Source organism: Chelonoidis abingdonii, chromosome 1 (assembly GCF_003597395.2).
Source record: "Chelonoidis abingdonii isolate Lonesome George chromosome 1, CheloAbing_2.0, whole genome shotgun sequence".
Lineage (NCBI taxonomy): Eukaryota > Metazoa > Chordata > Testudines > Testudinidae > Chelonoidis > Chelonoidis abingdonii.
Window position 1 is genome coordinate 104,669,270 of NC_133769.1, and position 15,808 is coordinate 104,685,077.

A 15,808-nucleotide genomic window follows, 5' to 3' on the forward strand; every position below is an offset into this window, starting at 1 on the left:
GAACTTTCTTGCCTAAAACCCCTGCTTGGCACAACAAAGGGAGAAGATATACATACTGGAAAGTTTTGTAAACCATTTTGAACAACAAGGAGTTGACATCAGAAAAATACTGTGTGACAACAGATAGTGCTCCTGCCATGGTCGGAAAACAGAAGGGATTTGTAAAGTTGCGTGAAGATCAATTGGCCATCTGATAGTCAAATTTCACTGTATCATCCATCAAGAAACCTGTGTGCTAAAATTTCTAATTCAGAGCCTAATAATGTGATGAATACAGTGGTGCGAATTGTGAATTTCCCTGTTGCTCAATTTGCTTTGACTCACAGACAATTTCAAGCACTGCTAGAAGAGATGGACAGTGCTTGTAACGACACCGCACTTCACAGCTACATTCGGTGGCTAAGTTGTGGCAAAGTTTTGGTGCACTTTGTAAACTGTTTTGATGCAATCAAGGCCTTTTTGTTGGAAGAAAAGCAAAACTACCCCAAAGAAACTGGATGATGACAAATGGCTGTGTAAGCTCATGTTTCTAACTGATATCATCGCTCACCTAAACGAACTCAACCTCTGTCTCCAGGGTGCAGGGCAAACAGTTCTGGATCTTTATGAAGCCTGGAAAGCATTTGTTGTGAAACTAGAAGTTTTTTCCAGGGACATTCAAACTTCTACTTTCCGCAATTCCCAACTCATAAGAGAGCTATCGACACGTTGCACTGTCAATGTCGATGAGATAGGAAAGTACACGCAAGAACCGGAATCAGAATTTTCTGACAGATTTCAAGTGACCACTCAGAAGCCTGTGTGCAGCTTAAAGTATTCAAATATGTGCCTGACACTGGAAAACTCAGCAAGGAAAAGCAAGGGCAAGGATTCATAGATTCTATGACTGGAAGGGACCTCGAGAGGTCATCGAGTCCAGTCCCCTGCCATCATGGCAGGACCAAATACTGTCTAGACCATCCCTGATAGACATTTATCTAACCTACTCTTAAATATCTCCAGAGATGGAGATTCCACAACCTCCCTAGGCAATTTATTCCAGTGTTTAACTACCTTGCTGCAGTTTAAGCCTATTGCTTCTTGTTCTATCTTATTAGAGGCTATAGGCTAGCTGAACTAAGTTTTCTCCCTCTCCGGACGACACCCTTTACTCTCGATACCTGAAAACGCACTAGTCATGTCCCCTTCTCAGTCTTCTCTTTATCCAAACTAAAAAACTCAATTCTGTTCAAGCTCTTCCTTCATAGTCATGTTCTAAACCTTTAATCATTCTTGTTGCTTTCTGCTGGACCTTTCCAATTTCTCCACATTCTTTCTTGAAATGGCGTGCCCCAGAAGCTGCGACACAAGTACTCCAGCTGAGGCCTAACCAGTGCAGAGTAGAAGGCTGGATAGAAGACTTCGTGTCTTGTTACTAACACATCCTCGATTAATGCATCCCAGCAATCACGTGTTTGCTTTTTTGCAACAGTATTCACTACTCGTGATCATATTAGCTTGGGGTTTTCCACTATGACCCTACGATCTTCTTTCTGCCAATACTCCGTCCTAGCATGTCCTGTCTTCCCATTCTGTATGTGTGGACATACTATAGTTCCTTTCCTAAGTGGTAGCACTTTGCATTTGTCTTTATTGAACTTCATTCGGTTTACCTCAGACCAATGCTCCAATTATGTCCATCATGTAATTTTCACCCTGTCCTCCAAAGCAGTTGCAATCTCCTCCCAGTCTGTATTTGTCCGCACAACTTAATAAGTCGTACCTTTCTATGCCAACATCTACAAAGTCATGGATGAAGAAATTGACATACCGGAACCAAAAACGACCACTGCCGGTAACCCCACTGATTATACCTTCCGCAGGTATTTGTGAGCCTTTAATATACTACTCTCTCGAGTACCCGTTAGTCCCAGCCAGTTATGCACCCACCTTTATATGTCAGCCATCTAAATTGTATTTGCCTAGTTGTATCGATAAGATATCATGCGAGACTGTTTAATCAAATGCCTAGCTAAAGTCTAGGAGTATACCACATACCACTGCATCGTCCCTATATTCACAAGGCCTCGTCTATCTACCAATAGATAATCTATCAGATTGTTTGACACCGATTGTCTTTCAATCCATGGCTGCGTATTTCCCTCTCAGCGCTCCCACATATCCAAGTGTTTGCAGATTTCTTTAATTACCTTCGCTCCTTATCTCCTTGCACAGGTTAAACTACTGCGTCTCGTAAGTAATCTCCTGGTGAGTTTTTATATTCCCTTTTATTAGATGAGCACTATATTTCCCTATTTCCAGTTCTGGATTTTCTCGTTCCAGGACTTGTCACAAATAATATAGGCTCAGATACCTCCTATATTAATCCTTGAGTATGCTTAGGGCATGCATTCATCAGGCCCGTGACTTGCAGGATCTACTTTCTAAGTGATTTTAACGTACTCTTTTTTATATTATTTCGTAAACCTACCCCTTCCATAAGCATTCACTATGTTAACATTCCTTCAGATTTCTCAGTGATGCCGAAACAAAAGTCATTAAGCACTCTGCCATTCAAGTTTCCGTTATTTTTCCCTCTCTGAGCTGAGCCAGCTGCTACCTTCTGTCTTCCTCTTGCGTTCTAATGCTATGATAAAAACAAGTCTTCTTGTTTCCTTTGATCCCATAATAGTTTGAGCTAATTGTGGCTCTGGTCTGTCTAATCTTGCCCCTGCATTCCTGTGTTTGCTTATATTTATACTTTGTATTACCTATTTCCTTTTTCTATAATGACTCTTTTTATTTTGTAGTCATCAAGATCGGTTATACCAAGTGGTTTTTTGACTTTTCTGTCTTTGCTACCATCGGATGAGCTGTTGGGCCTTAAAGTTCCTTGAAAACTGCCAACTGTCGGTCAAGTTGTTTTTCCCCCTCAGTCTTGATTCCCAGGGACTACTTGTTCTGAGTCAGGAAATCACTTTCCTGAATCATGTCTCTATTTGCGTATCCTCTTACCTCCTTAGAATTGCAACCTATAATTTCATGATGCACTTGATCCCAGAGGCTTCTACTGAAGAGATTCTAACGTGAGTCTCCCTATTTGTTAAAAATCAGTCTAGAGACACTTCCCCAGAGCTTTTCAACCTCAAAAAAAAAGTTGTCTGCAATGCAGTCAGAGAGACTATTGATATTCTGTGCCCGCTGGTGTTATTTTCCCAGCAGTATGGAGAGTGAATATGAGCATCACCCAATCTGCTTGGATGATTGTTGTATTTAAAAAGCCTCATCCACCTCTCCACTGTTAGTGTCCTGAGTAGACTCCTAGCATGACATCTACCTTTGTTTTTTAACCCCTTTTATCCTAACCGAGACTCTCAATACTTCCGTCTCCTATGTCCAATTCTCCACCTCAGTCCAAGTGTGTACATTTTTTAATATATAAGGCAACCCTTCCTCCCTTTTCCCTGTCTATCCTCTCTGTAGCAAATATCCTTTATTCACAACTTATTCCGAGTCATTCGTATTCCTACCAAGTTTCATGATTGCCAACAATGTCATAGTTGTATTTATTTATTAGCACTTCCAGTTCTTCCTGCTTATTACCCATACTTCTCGCATTTGAATATAGGCATCTAAGATACTGATTTGATCTTGCCTCCCAGTTTTGCCCTGACCCTCCTTTCTCTCTGTCATTATAGCCTACGTTCCCTCTTGTTTCCGACCCATCTCCCAGGTCTTCCTGCTCCCCACTTACCTGTGGATCACACTAAACTGATAAGATCTGCATTTTAAATTTAATTTTAAATAAAGCTTCTGAAACATTTTGAAAACCTTGTTTACTTTACATATAACAGTAGTTGGGTTATATATTATAGACTTATAGAGAGACCTTCTAAAACACGTTAAAATGTATTACCGGCACACGAAGCCTTAAATTAGAGTGTATAAATGAAGACTCGGCACACCACTGCTGAAAGGCTGCTGACCCCTGATCTAGCCCAAAGGAGATCGACTTATTTCAAAAGAACTAGTTACAATTAAAATAAAGCCCTGATCCTGCAATGTGATGCTGAAGACAACAGGGTGCCTTATGGGTATTTGTGCACATCTTGCTGCAGGACTGTGACCTGTGCGTTTCTTATAAAAACAGAAAAAAAAAAAAGAAAAGTGACAGTATTTCAAATATACCAAAGTTGCTAACGTTTTATTTCCTTGAGTGGTAGGAGGGACATTTTTACTTCGTTTTCACTTCTGTTCAGAGTTCAGAGTCATCTATTCAAGCAGCAGTTTGTTTTTTAATCTTCATTTACTCAATTGCACATTTATCCTACATTAAAGGCTGAAACTTTCAAAAGAGCCAAGAGGTCCTCAAAGCCCACTTAAATGGAATGGGGATTGGGTGCCTAACACCCCATAGGCAACTTTGAAAACCTGAGCCTAAAAGACACTCAATATGTAATGGATAATTAAGTTACGTTTTTTAGAAAGATTTTTGGTGAGAAGTTGTGACAATCAGGGTCCAGATATCCCAAGGGGAGAACAAAAGATTTAAACCCCTGAAGTGAGCAGGTGAACTAAACGATTTATACTACAATAATACAGGATGCAAAGTATACAAGTAAGGTCTTGTGAAAGCTTGTAATTTTCTGAACTTGATAGTCATTAGGACAGGGGTCCCCAAACGCGGTGCCTATGGGCTCCGGGCATCTAAATGCTCTCGCGTCCTGGCCGGCGGTTGAGCATCCGCCGAAATGCTGCCAAATTTAGGCAGCATTTCAGCGGCGACACCTATCAATGACACCGCTTGCCGCCGACAAGCGACGTCATCGAGAGGCGTTGCCACCAAAATGCCGCAGAAATTCAGCGACATTTTGGCGGATGCTCGACCACCATCACGGTCCTTTGTCTGGTGCCCGCCAGTCGAAAAGTTTGGGGACCACTGCATTAGCAGATAAACATATGGAATCTATGTATTTATGAATATAGAAAACTGTGCTCATAATCTGTACTAAAACTGTCCTGCTGTAGTTGGAGTAAGTAGTGAGGCAGGGAGGGGATCTCCCCAAGCCAGACGTTTACATGAAACCAGCTTCAAGTAATCATTCATTGTCCAACTTGAGAGGAAACAATGATGGACCACCAGAGTTAATGATACAACATGGACACACCCTGGCTATCAAGCCAAAAGGGAAATTTTCCGCCACTGAATAACCATGAGTCATCATGGATGAGGAAGGTATCTTTTTAAAACAGACTTGGGACTGAAGTTTTTAAATCCAGAATTTGGGAGGGCAGTCTCGAGGATGGAGGCTATCTATGAACACTGGATCCTTCCTATAGCTAGGGGTATGCTGAGAAACGGTTAAGGCAATAGGCAACTAATATTAGAAAAGAGATTTTGTCTAATAAGGAAGTGTAAAGCTTAATGTTGCACCTTTATGTTTATTTTCTGTGTTACTTGTACACGTTTGCTCTCCCTTATTAGTTGATCTTTGAATCTCTGGTTTTTTTTATTAAACGTTTTGTTGATTTTCACCCCAAGCAGGTCTCTGGTGTGTAAACGGTGTGGAATATGTATGCCAAAGCAAGCTGGTATCTGGGGGGCTGGTTTCACACCTTGGGAGTAACAAATCCGAGAGGAACAGTTCAAGTATCTGGTAATTAAGAACTCAGGGAGGAAGCATTTGGGGAGTCTTGGGACTGAAAGGACTGTTAGTGTCATCCTGCAAGAGCCTAGGGGGTGAGACTTTATGCTATGGGTAGGTTACTGGTTTAGAGACCTGAGCCATAGCTGCACAGCACAGAGGCCCCAAAGGTTACAGGGGCCATGGGCAGGCAGTGACAGAATCCCTTACCAGTCTGGCTGGTCACTCAATCATCACAGAAGTTTACCTGCACAATCTTCCTCCATCAGAGGAAATGTAGACACATCTGTCGGCAAGATTTGTGGAGATTGAAACAAATTCATTGATATAACCTGCTCGCCGCATTAGCCGAAACGTGTGAACTAGTTTCGGATGGTCTCGAATGACACCAAGGATGTTACCTGTTCAAGAAAATGAACATTTTATGATTAATGTTTTATATGCTTCAAAATTCTCTTCAGTTCAGAGGTCCTTCCCTTCTTAAATGTGACGGGAAATACCTATAAGGTGAGCCTATGCTGCAGCTGGGAATGAGCCTCCCACACTGGGTAGAGACAAACCAGAGTTTGCTATCTTTAGTGTGCTAGCTCAAGCAAGGCTATGTGGGCATTGCAGCAAGGGCAGTAGCTCTGGCTAGCCATCTGAGCTTGGACTCAGGCAGCTAACCTGAGCCACCACCCGGGCTGCAATGTCCACATTGCTATCTTTAGAGTGCTACCTTGAGCAGAGCTAGCATGAGTCTGTCTACCTGGGCTGGGAGGCTCACTCCCCATTGCTTGGTAGACATACCTGAAAAATTTCAGCTTTTCATCAAGATACCAAAACATTTTCAAGTCAAAACCCCCAAAATATTTTGGTTTCGTCTGAAAATTTTAGGTTTTTCCGCAAACAAAACAAACAAAAACCAAAACAAAAAACCACCACCAATTTATTTCAAGGAACACAGACACTTTCCACAATAATTTTTGTTTGTTCAAAATATCTACTTTTCCATAGAAACAGTTTCATTCAAAAATTGTCTACCAACCCTACCAATACATTTCTTTCAATTTCTCCACAGCATCTTGAACAAAAAATGATGTGCTCATTCCAGTTTCATTTTAATGAATTCCTATTCAGTATGCCTACAAAATTTGCCTTTTCATGTACAGGTAGGTAAAGCTTCTGAAGACTCGAACTCAAGTGCTCTTTGGCAAGTGTACGTGGGAGGGACTAACCCAGAAATATTTATGATGACTTAAGAAATTAAACACCCCCCGCCCCCCCCAATATTTACATTAAGATAACTGCACACAATAGCACTAAAACTTCCTTTTTAAGACCCAATTCAACAAATCATTCATATTTAGCAAAGCATTTAGCATGCATGTTAACTGCTTTGCTGAATAAGGATGGACATAAGCATTTTGTCATGTCTGCAGACAATAGTGTAAAAATGTGCTTTTAAAGACCTAGCAGAATTGAGATCATCATAGAACGTAAAAAGAAATGGTGCAGGTACTTGGAATTCAGAGCAGTTTTTTTTTTTACATGAACAAACAATAGATAGAGATTGGTAATGTGATAGGGACCTCTTTTTCTTTGTAGGTCACTGGTTCAAATCTAACATGTCAGTGGTCTGCAAGCCAAATTTTTAAGCTCTGAAAAACGCAAAATTGTAGATTTAATAGTGAAAGTCTTTTGCTTTCACTTAATTGTGTATTTTCTATTTTTAGGAATGCTACTTATCTCTGCAAAAGACATTGCTACCATATTCTACAGAAGCTGTGAACTAGGAAAAGTAAAGGTTGAGTCAGCATTTCTGTTATAAAACCCCATTTATAATCTAGGTGAAGTGTAACATGTCCATGGTTCATTAGCCTTTATAAAACACACCCAGAAAAGCAAAGGAAGTCATTTTACTTCTTGAGGAGTCTTTTCTGGAGAGAGCGGCAGGGTACAAAAAACAAACAAAAAAAACCTTTTGTTTATCTCCATCTTCTAAACTCTGAATCAAAATGTAAATGAGGCCTTTTTGTTACCAAAAAAGAGACCAAATACTGGATGTCTGAAAAGTGGTTACTGAATGACAAAGAGCAAATTTTATTTCATACTTTTTAATCTGTTAGTATCACAAATGGTGAGACTGATATCATATTAAATGAGGATTTAGACAACAGACGTCAAGTCAATAATGTGTATGTGCATAATATACATTTTTTAAAGACACATGTCCATCCAATGAGCAAAAAAGAAAGAAGCTGGCCTGTTCTCCTAGGTGAATTTTTGTAACTATCTATGATGGTGTAGGGAGTGCTGAGGGTGGTGGACTAGATGACCTCTTTAGGTCCCTTCCAGCCCTACATTTCTATGATTCTAGGATGGGACTTCTCCCCAACAAATATAAAAATACTGTCCTCTTGAAAAATAATGCTAACTTTATAACAAAATAAAAATTAGGACTTCAAACCCTGCATAGCATTACATTCCAGATAATATCACAATCGGTGTGGAATTTAAATCATGTCCGTGTGCATGTTTCATACAGTACTGTTAGGTACCATTTAAGAGCCAATATTTAAGGAGGCTTTAACACAGCCTCCAGTTTTGTGCCAGAAATTCTGCAGCCACAATGAACTGTGGTCATAATTTTTGGGGCATAAACAACAACTACAAATGACTAAATGCCATCATTTGGACTGTCAACGCTATCGGTAGGAGCAGTCAAGTAGATATCAAAACATTTGCACTTGAAATTGGTACATGAAAAACTGCATCTGCACTTGATTGTGATTAAAAAAGATGCTGAACAGTTTTTAACGTTTGCCCCCCCATATCTGTGTCAAGATGGAGCAAGACTGACAGGAAGTTACATACCATTAAGGAAGACAAGGAACACATTTGGATATGAAAGTTCTTCTCCACATAGTAAGTTTACATCTTCTACTCCAAGGTTACTGGCTAATTTAATAATTGGGCCATCTTCCATATCAGTAGTAATATGAGTCATCAGAGCTAGGTTTTTAACCAAACCACAAGCCTAAAAAACAAATATGAACAAGTTATTCCAAAGCACATATGCTGATGTTACAAACTGCACTGTTTTTAATATAATTCTGTAAGCACGTACAACCTGTATTACAACATAAGTGATAGAAATGAGGTTGGATATAAAATAATTCCCTCTAGGAAAAAATGGCTTATAAAAGAATCTGAGAAGAAAAAAAAAAAATAGAAAGTACATTCTAATCATCACACTGAAATTCCATGTTTTTAAATTTAAAATCTTTAATTTTGAATTCTAAAAGTGTGACTGCAAAGCTGCAGCTATTTTTCAAACTATTACAGTGTAGTAGTATTAAATTATGTAAAATACAAGATATATGCGACTATTTTAATTCCTATTGAGATCAAATTTTATTTTTTTGAAAGGTGCTGAACTTATAAGATATAAAATAGACCTTATTTATCTCTCCATGTAAAAGTTACTCTGAAATAGAATAATGCATCATTTAAAGAAATACAATAGAAAAAGAAATATGACTCAGCATTATTAAAGAATTTGAAAATATGTAATATAGGCCTTTAGTATGGCTGAAAACTCATCTGTTCTTTTATCTATATGTAGGTCTGTTTTTTATGTATTTAAGATTAGGGTTTCCACTGGTAAAATCAGAATTAACCAATGTGACAATAACTTTTTAGGATGCCAAATGTATGTTTATATTATTTATTGTAATCAATATCAAAAAAAAAAAAAAAAAAGTACAGCGCTAAATGGCAGCTTTTAAAGGAATCATAATAAAAGCTGTTTTGTCCATATGAAGATATCCGACATCCCACATGACAAAGTAAGCTTTAAGAAAATAAACATCTTGAATTATATAATACTTGGACATTTCAGCAAATCACTTCACCTATTTAATGCAAATAGTTCATCCTGCTTATCTTCCAGTGCTGGAAAGTCCAGCACTCCCATCAGGCATTGTATCAGAACAATTTACTCCCAGTATCAATTGTTTGGTGAGATAGTTTTATGATTTTGTTGCATTAAGAATTAGTGAAGAAATTTTTCTTCACTAACTACAGCACTTTCTGTAATATTCACAAATTATTTACAATAAGCTCTTCCCTGAAAGTCTAAGGCTCAGGCTGACATGGCAATCTCACAATAGTAAGACACATCCATTTACAGCATAAAGGGATAAGAGTTTAAGACTCTTTGGACCCTTCAGCCCTGGCTGGTAGGGGGAGCAAGATGAGCTTCCGAAGAGAAGACGGTGCCTGATGTCATTCTATTGCAAATCCAAATGAAGAGCTCCATATAGAGTCCCATTCAGCTCACCTCAGCCAAAAAGACGTCTGCCATAACAAGAAATGGAGAGTGCAATGAGAGAGGACTGTGTTGGGGATCAGATGGCACATCCATGTCCCTTAGCTCTTCACTTGAAGTGGAGGAATAGACAACAGTGTCTCTGAATATACCCCCTTCAATCTTCTTTTTATTTTTTTTAAGTTAGGACAGTTGTACTTAGAGGCAGCAGCCAAGATTCAGAGCTCCATTGTGCAATGTGCTGTAGGCACATAGAAAGAAACAGTCCCTGCTCCAGAGCTTAACATCTAAACAAATAATTATTCCCATTTTACAGACTGGAAACCAATGCACAGAAAGAGTCGATGACTTACTCCAGGTCTCACAGAAAGTCTGCGGCAGAGGTGGGGATTGGTGCTTACTTGCAGCTCCAACTTGTGAATTTTAAAAGGGAAAAAAAGTTACCAGTCTCCCAGTGGTAGCCTGCCAAATCTAGGCTGTTAGGTAATCAGGAAGCTGAGGCTTAGCAAGCTGGACACTCAGTGTTCCCTTGAATCCTGCAGCAGGAGCTGGGAGAGGGGCTCAGCTAAGCATAGAAAGCAAGGAAAGCACTGGGAAAGGGGAAACTCAGCTATCTGTCCCAACTCCAGGAGCAAAAGCACCAGGCCTTCGTCCACTGTGGAAAAGAAAGGGGATAGACGTTGGGGAACAGAAAAAGTGAGAGTATAGGGAAGAAGGAAAGAATGAAGATGACTTTGTGGATGGGGAAGAAGTAGAGCAGTATAGCAAGAAACTGAACTTCAGGCATCAGCCAAAGACTGCAAAAGATCCTAGAATAGGGCAAAGTAGGTAAAAATGAATTAAGTGCTGATCTCAGAGGAGGGTTAGGAGAACTTATGATGCTACTGGGAGCTTCACCTGAGTTGTGGAGTCAGCCCTTTGGGGTAATGAAGGGCAATTACTCTTCCCCATAACATTGTCAGCAAAGCTGATCTTCTGATATAGGACTGTCTGGTTCAAAAGACACTGTGCCTGCCTCCCTGGGTGTTGGGGGTGAGTGGAAAAGTGAGGGAAATAAAATGCAAGTTTCTCACCTCTCCTTCAGGAGTGTCTGATGGGCAAAGCATACCCCACTGAGATGGCTGAAGAGATCGGGGGCCACTCACTTTTCTTGTCTTTTCAAACTGAGAAGAGATTCTTGTCATCATTCCCAGAGCAGATATATAAGACAAGCGGGACAACACCTGTGTCACACCTTGGCGGTCCATTTTGAATCTTTTCAGTGACCAATTTCCCTACAGAGCAAAGAAAACATGTATTCTTTCAAAATGCTACCATCATTTACCTCTTATCCTGACCACTCATATTTCTTTTAGAGTAGTGACACTCAGACCTCAGTGGTTCAGGAGCCAAATCAGCAATCAACATTATTCAAAAAAAGCCACAGGAGTTGGAATTCATTGTTTTATTTACTATTTTTATGTATATATGTTATTCTCACAGCAAAATGACTGACCAAGTATTATTTTATCAACTATAATTGGTTAATAGAGTAAAAGCATCCTGACTGGATAAAAATTAAATCCTCAGTATTTTACCATTATGTGCTGCAAAGAGTTGCAGGAGACACGTTAAAGAGCCACTTGCAGCTCTTGAGCCTCCATCCCAGTATCACTGTTTTAGAATATTTCTGACAAACCAGTTGAGGATCTCTGCATTGCAGATGCTGTGCATTTTATAAACAACCTTCTACTTCCTTGCTTGCATCTAAAGATATTCCCCAGGCTAGGGTCTAAATTGCATAGTCTATTCCCGCAGCTCGCACTGGCTGGGAACAGCGACTTGTGGCCACCGGGAGCTGCGTGCAGCCGTGCCTGTGGACCATCAATGTAAACAAATGGTCTTGCGGCCCACCGGCGGATTACCCTGACGCACACCAATGTCCTAGAGACTGTTCAAAAACTGGGGGTATAGCACTGATCCTGTGGATCTGCAACACTGTACCAAACAGAATTTGTTCTGTGTTTACCAGAAACATTCCAGGAGAATGAACTTTCAGTATGATTAAGTGCTTGGATTGAAGAGGAAAGTCAAATGAGTGTAGACACCATCAAAGCTGTTCTTTTGCTCAACTCAATATTAACATTTGTTCTGTGTCATATAATAAACTCATTCATAACACTAAGATACTGGAGGGGGGGGAGGAAGAGGAACGAGGGGGGAGAAATCCTCCACCTTGGCAAATACACACGTTGCTGTCAAGTAGGAAGCTGACGACAGCAACACCAGGACATTTTTTAAAGAAATGTACTTTTGCACTTCATAGGAGTCTTTTAAACCAAAGGAAAAAGAGAAAGAAAGAAAAAGAAAAGAAGAACCACCACACCATGGAAGTGTCCCGGGTTTTTAATTTTGAAAATGATTACCTTTGCTATAACCATGTAGAACAAACACCACCACTAATTCAACTATGCACAAGTTACTTTTGCCTGAAGGAGACCAATGATCTAAATTTACAACCTGAGAATTAGGAAAGGTCAGGACTGCAAAACATTCAATCTCTCTCAGTAAAACAGACCAATTTCGTAATCTCTGGCAAGAGCATCACTAGTAATACCTCAGAGAGGGATGTCGCTGGAAGCAAACATCAAACAGAGTTTAAGCTAGCTGATGCACTTTCCTCTGGTTGTGACTACCACACCTAGACTGAACAGTTTGGGTCAGCTTGGCATCGGTGGCAATTGCTCTCCTGCATTGGACTAACTGCTCTTTCCTGAATCACCACGTACATGTTGTATTCCCCCATCCACTTCTCTTCAGTCTGTTAGGGTATGTCTACACAGCAGCTGGGAGGTGCAAGCCTCAGCTTGGGTAGAGCTAGTATGCTAAAAATAGTGTGTCCATAACATGGGCAGTGGCTTGGGCTCACTGCCAGAGTACTATCCTGCCCAACCTCTGCCACGCTGCTATTTTTAGGCACTAGCTCGAGCTGAGCTAGCGCATATATGTCTGCTTGAGCTGGGAACTACATCTCCCAGCTGATGTGTAGTCATACCCTCAAGTAGGGAGAGATTCTTCTTCATCTTTGAGTGGGAAGTGAGCTAGTGATCCAGCATGAATTTTTGCAATGGTGTCAAGTAGGACTTGAAAAGATCTATGGGGATGAGAGACCCACACTTCATAGTCTGAGCAGATTATGTACAGTTGATTCCTTTGCCGTCATCTGTGTTTGACTCACTAGATCTCTTGGTCTTCAAGAATTCTTCTTAGGGCAGAAACCTGTTGTCTTTGTTGATATATAACAGTACTTGCTGGTGAACTTTTAACTGTGACTGCATTTTCCTTGCAGCTGACCACAAATCAGTGAATTAACAGAAGTTTTATCTTGGTCTACATAATCAGCTCCAAGTCCCTCCTGCATTTGGCTTGATGAGAATGTCATCCCAGATAGGTCAAAATAGATACCAACACTATAGAGGTCTATACTTTCTTAAAAGACTCTGGGGGCAGAAAGGAGTCCAATCAGACGTGTGTCTTGTATTGATATGGTCTGTCATAATAGGAGCAGAGGAATCTCAACTGTGATTTTCATATAGGCTTTGTCAAGTCTATCAATATCATGATATCCTCGGGATTACTGCAGCGATGGAATGGAATGTCTTTGTGGAACTTCAAATACTTAATATTTTGCTAAGGAACTTCAAGCCCTTTATTGTTCTGATATCTTGGGGCCAACAAAGATATATTACCAAGAGCCTACTTTGTTCCCCTGTGGGACAGACTCCAAACTCTCTATTGACATTAGGTATTCTATGGCACAGAACAGATTGCAGCATTTCTGCAAATTCCTGAATTTGGGAGACTATATGAACCTGTTAAATTCAGCACAAGGTCTGGGACGTAATCTCTGTGGGGAGTTTCCAGAATCCACTTGTTGAATATAGCATGTTCTATTCCATTTTGAAAAGAAAGGATTCCACCACTAAGTATGTAGGTCTGCTTACCCTAGCTGTCATCAGGCTGTCTGGTATAGGACTAGCTGGTTGGAAATATAGCATACATATCCTTCTCTGCTGTATTTTCCTCAGGATTGCCTCTGTTGAAACCTGTGTCCTTTCTGGGTAATTCTTTCAGCAGATGCTAGCAAAAGAAATTCTTGACTTAGTTTAGGACCTAGCTGCCTGAAATCACTTCAGAGGGTGGTTTGTTGGGCTTCTTAAAGTTAGAGTTGTTACTATGTTATTCATTTTCTCACTGTCCAGAAGACTGAGCCAAACCTTGTGGCTACTTTGCTTACATATCTCCGAAGTGCAAAGCTATTTCCTGGCTGTGATGAAGGACATGACCAGGACACTTGGTGATCAGACTAGATTATTTTGTCTTTTGGGACCTTAGTTCAGTTCCTTAATTTAGACAATGGCTGGCCAGGAGAAGCATGTGGAAACTGATGAAGCTTGAAGTAAGCCATAATCTTACAATCCATAAGGTCCTTGTGGAGGAAGTCTTCCATCACGAATGAAGTCTTGGATGTGGGCCACCACTGCTACATTTACTTTGAGTAGAATAAAGGAGCAATATTTTCCATCTGAAGTGCACAAAACTTGCCATATGGGTATTAGGCAATCCTTTTCTACATGTCCCTAGTCTCTGAACGAGGTTTTCCACAGAGACATGAATGGCATTTCATGGTACTTTGGGCAATACAGAATAAGCCACATTGTGGCTACAGGATTCAACTCCTCAGTCTCAGTTTGGAGGCCAAGAGCCACAATTACCCTGTGTTTCACAGACTTGAACATTTCAGACAGGAAGAAATACTCCTGTGTTTCTTTAGCAGACTCTTGCACTCTTATTCAGACAAAACCTTCTCCTCACCGAATGAGCTGTCTGAGGAGCAAAACCTTAAGGAGGAAAGGGTGACTGCATATGTTCCACCTTTTGGCTTCCTTAAGCCTTTCGCCATTTAGAATGCATATATTTCTTCCTCACTCTTTCTATTACAGAAAAGAAGAGTCCCATTGACTCAACCTCAAATTCTGGTCACTCTGACTAATCCAGTCACTACTTGTTCTTCTCCAGGATCTTATCTTGATAGCCCACTCTGTGTATTCTTGCTCTTCATCCTCACCTGAGCTGGAGAAGAATAATTCTCTTGGCGGGCACTTAAATGAAGGAGAAGCAGCCTAGTTTGAGGCGTTGTATGGACCTTTAGAAACTATGCAAACCTAACACTGTCCAGAAAAATGAGTGGCAGGTGACAGTATGTAAATGTAGATGAAACAGTACAATAACATTCCTATAACAAATAAGAAAAGCATTGTCTTTCAGAGTAAAGAGACTCTGGTTACGATATATCTTTTCATTGTCCCAAGAGCTTGCAAACATACAGATTTAGAAATGTTTAGGCCTGTAAAATTACTGCATGTTTCACTTATTCCTCCACCCCTCCTTTTACTTTTGGAAAACTAAATATAAAGTCTGTAGTAAGCATCACTGAACACCACGTAGATGGCTGAAACAGGAATGCTATGGATTCTTCTACACGCTGTGGGTGTAATTATGAATCTGCTGATCTATTCCATGTTCTCAGGGATTATCCTTAAAAACTTTCTGGTAAGATTTGTTCTACTATAACATGAGTCTTGGAAACAGAACTTTAGTTTCCCGAAGAATATACAATGAGCATTATTCCTTGGAAATTATTTCCAATGGTTCAGAGCAGATGGCTTTTAATTGCTTGTGTGGTAGTGGGAAAAAAAATTCTTAAGACAGTGGAAGGAGGAAGAATTTATAGCATATACTGAATAGTTGGCAGATTTATCTCTGTCAGCCCAAATGCAAAAACTGGCGTCTGCTAGAAGAAGCCATTAGGATTTAGAAGACAGATCTGTCA

General features: G+C 40.2%; 1 protein-coding gene across 4 annotated transcripts in view; it reads right to left on the reverse strand.

Annotated features, from left to right (window-relative positions):
* The window catches only part of POLR3B (RNA polymerase III subunit B), a 114,387-nt gene that overhangs the window by 56,583 nt on the left and 41,996 nt on the right, over window positions 1-15,808 (reverse strand). For all 4 annotated transcript variants that reach the window (XR_004372225.2, XM_032769691.2, XM_032769692.2 and 1 more), the window contains exons 14-16: window positions 11,010-11,210; window positions 8,481-8,643; window positions 5,872-6,025 (exon numbers count right to left, since the gene is read on the reverse strand). Coding sequence is in view for 3 of the 4 variants with exons in the window: in XM_032769691.2 (XP_032625582.1) it covers window positions 5,872-6,025; window positions 8,481-8,643; window positions 11,010-11,210 (518 nt within the window). In the remaining variant the exon portion in view is untranslated. The remainder of the gene's footprint in view (window positions 1-5,871; window positions 6,026-8,480; window positions 8,644-11,009; window positions 11,211-15,808) is intronic.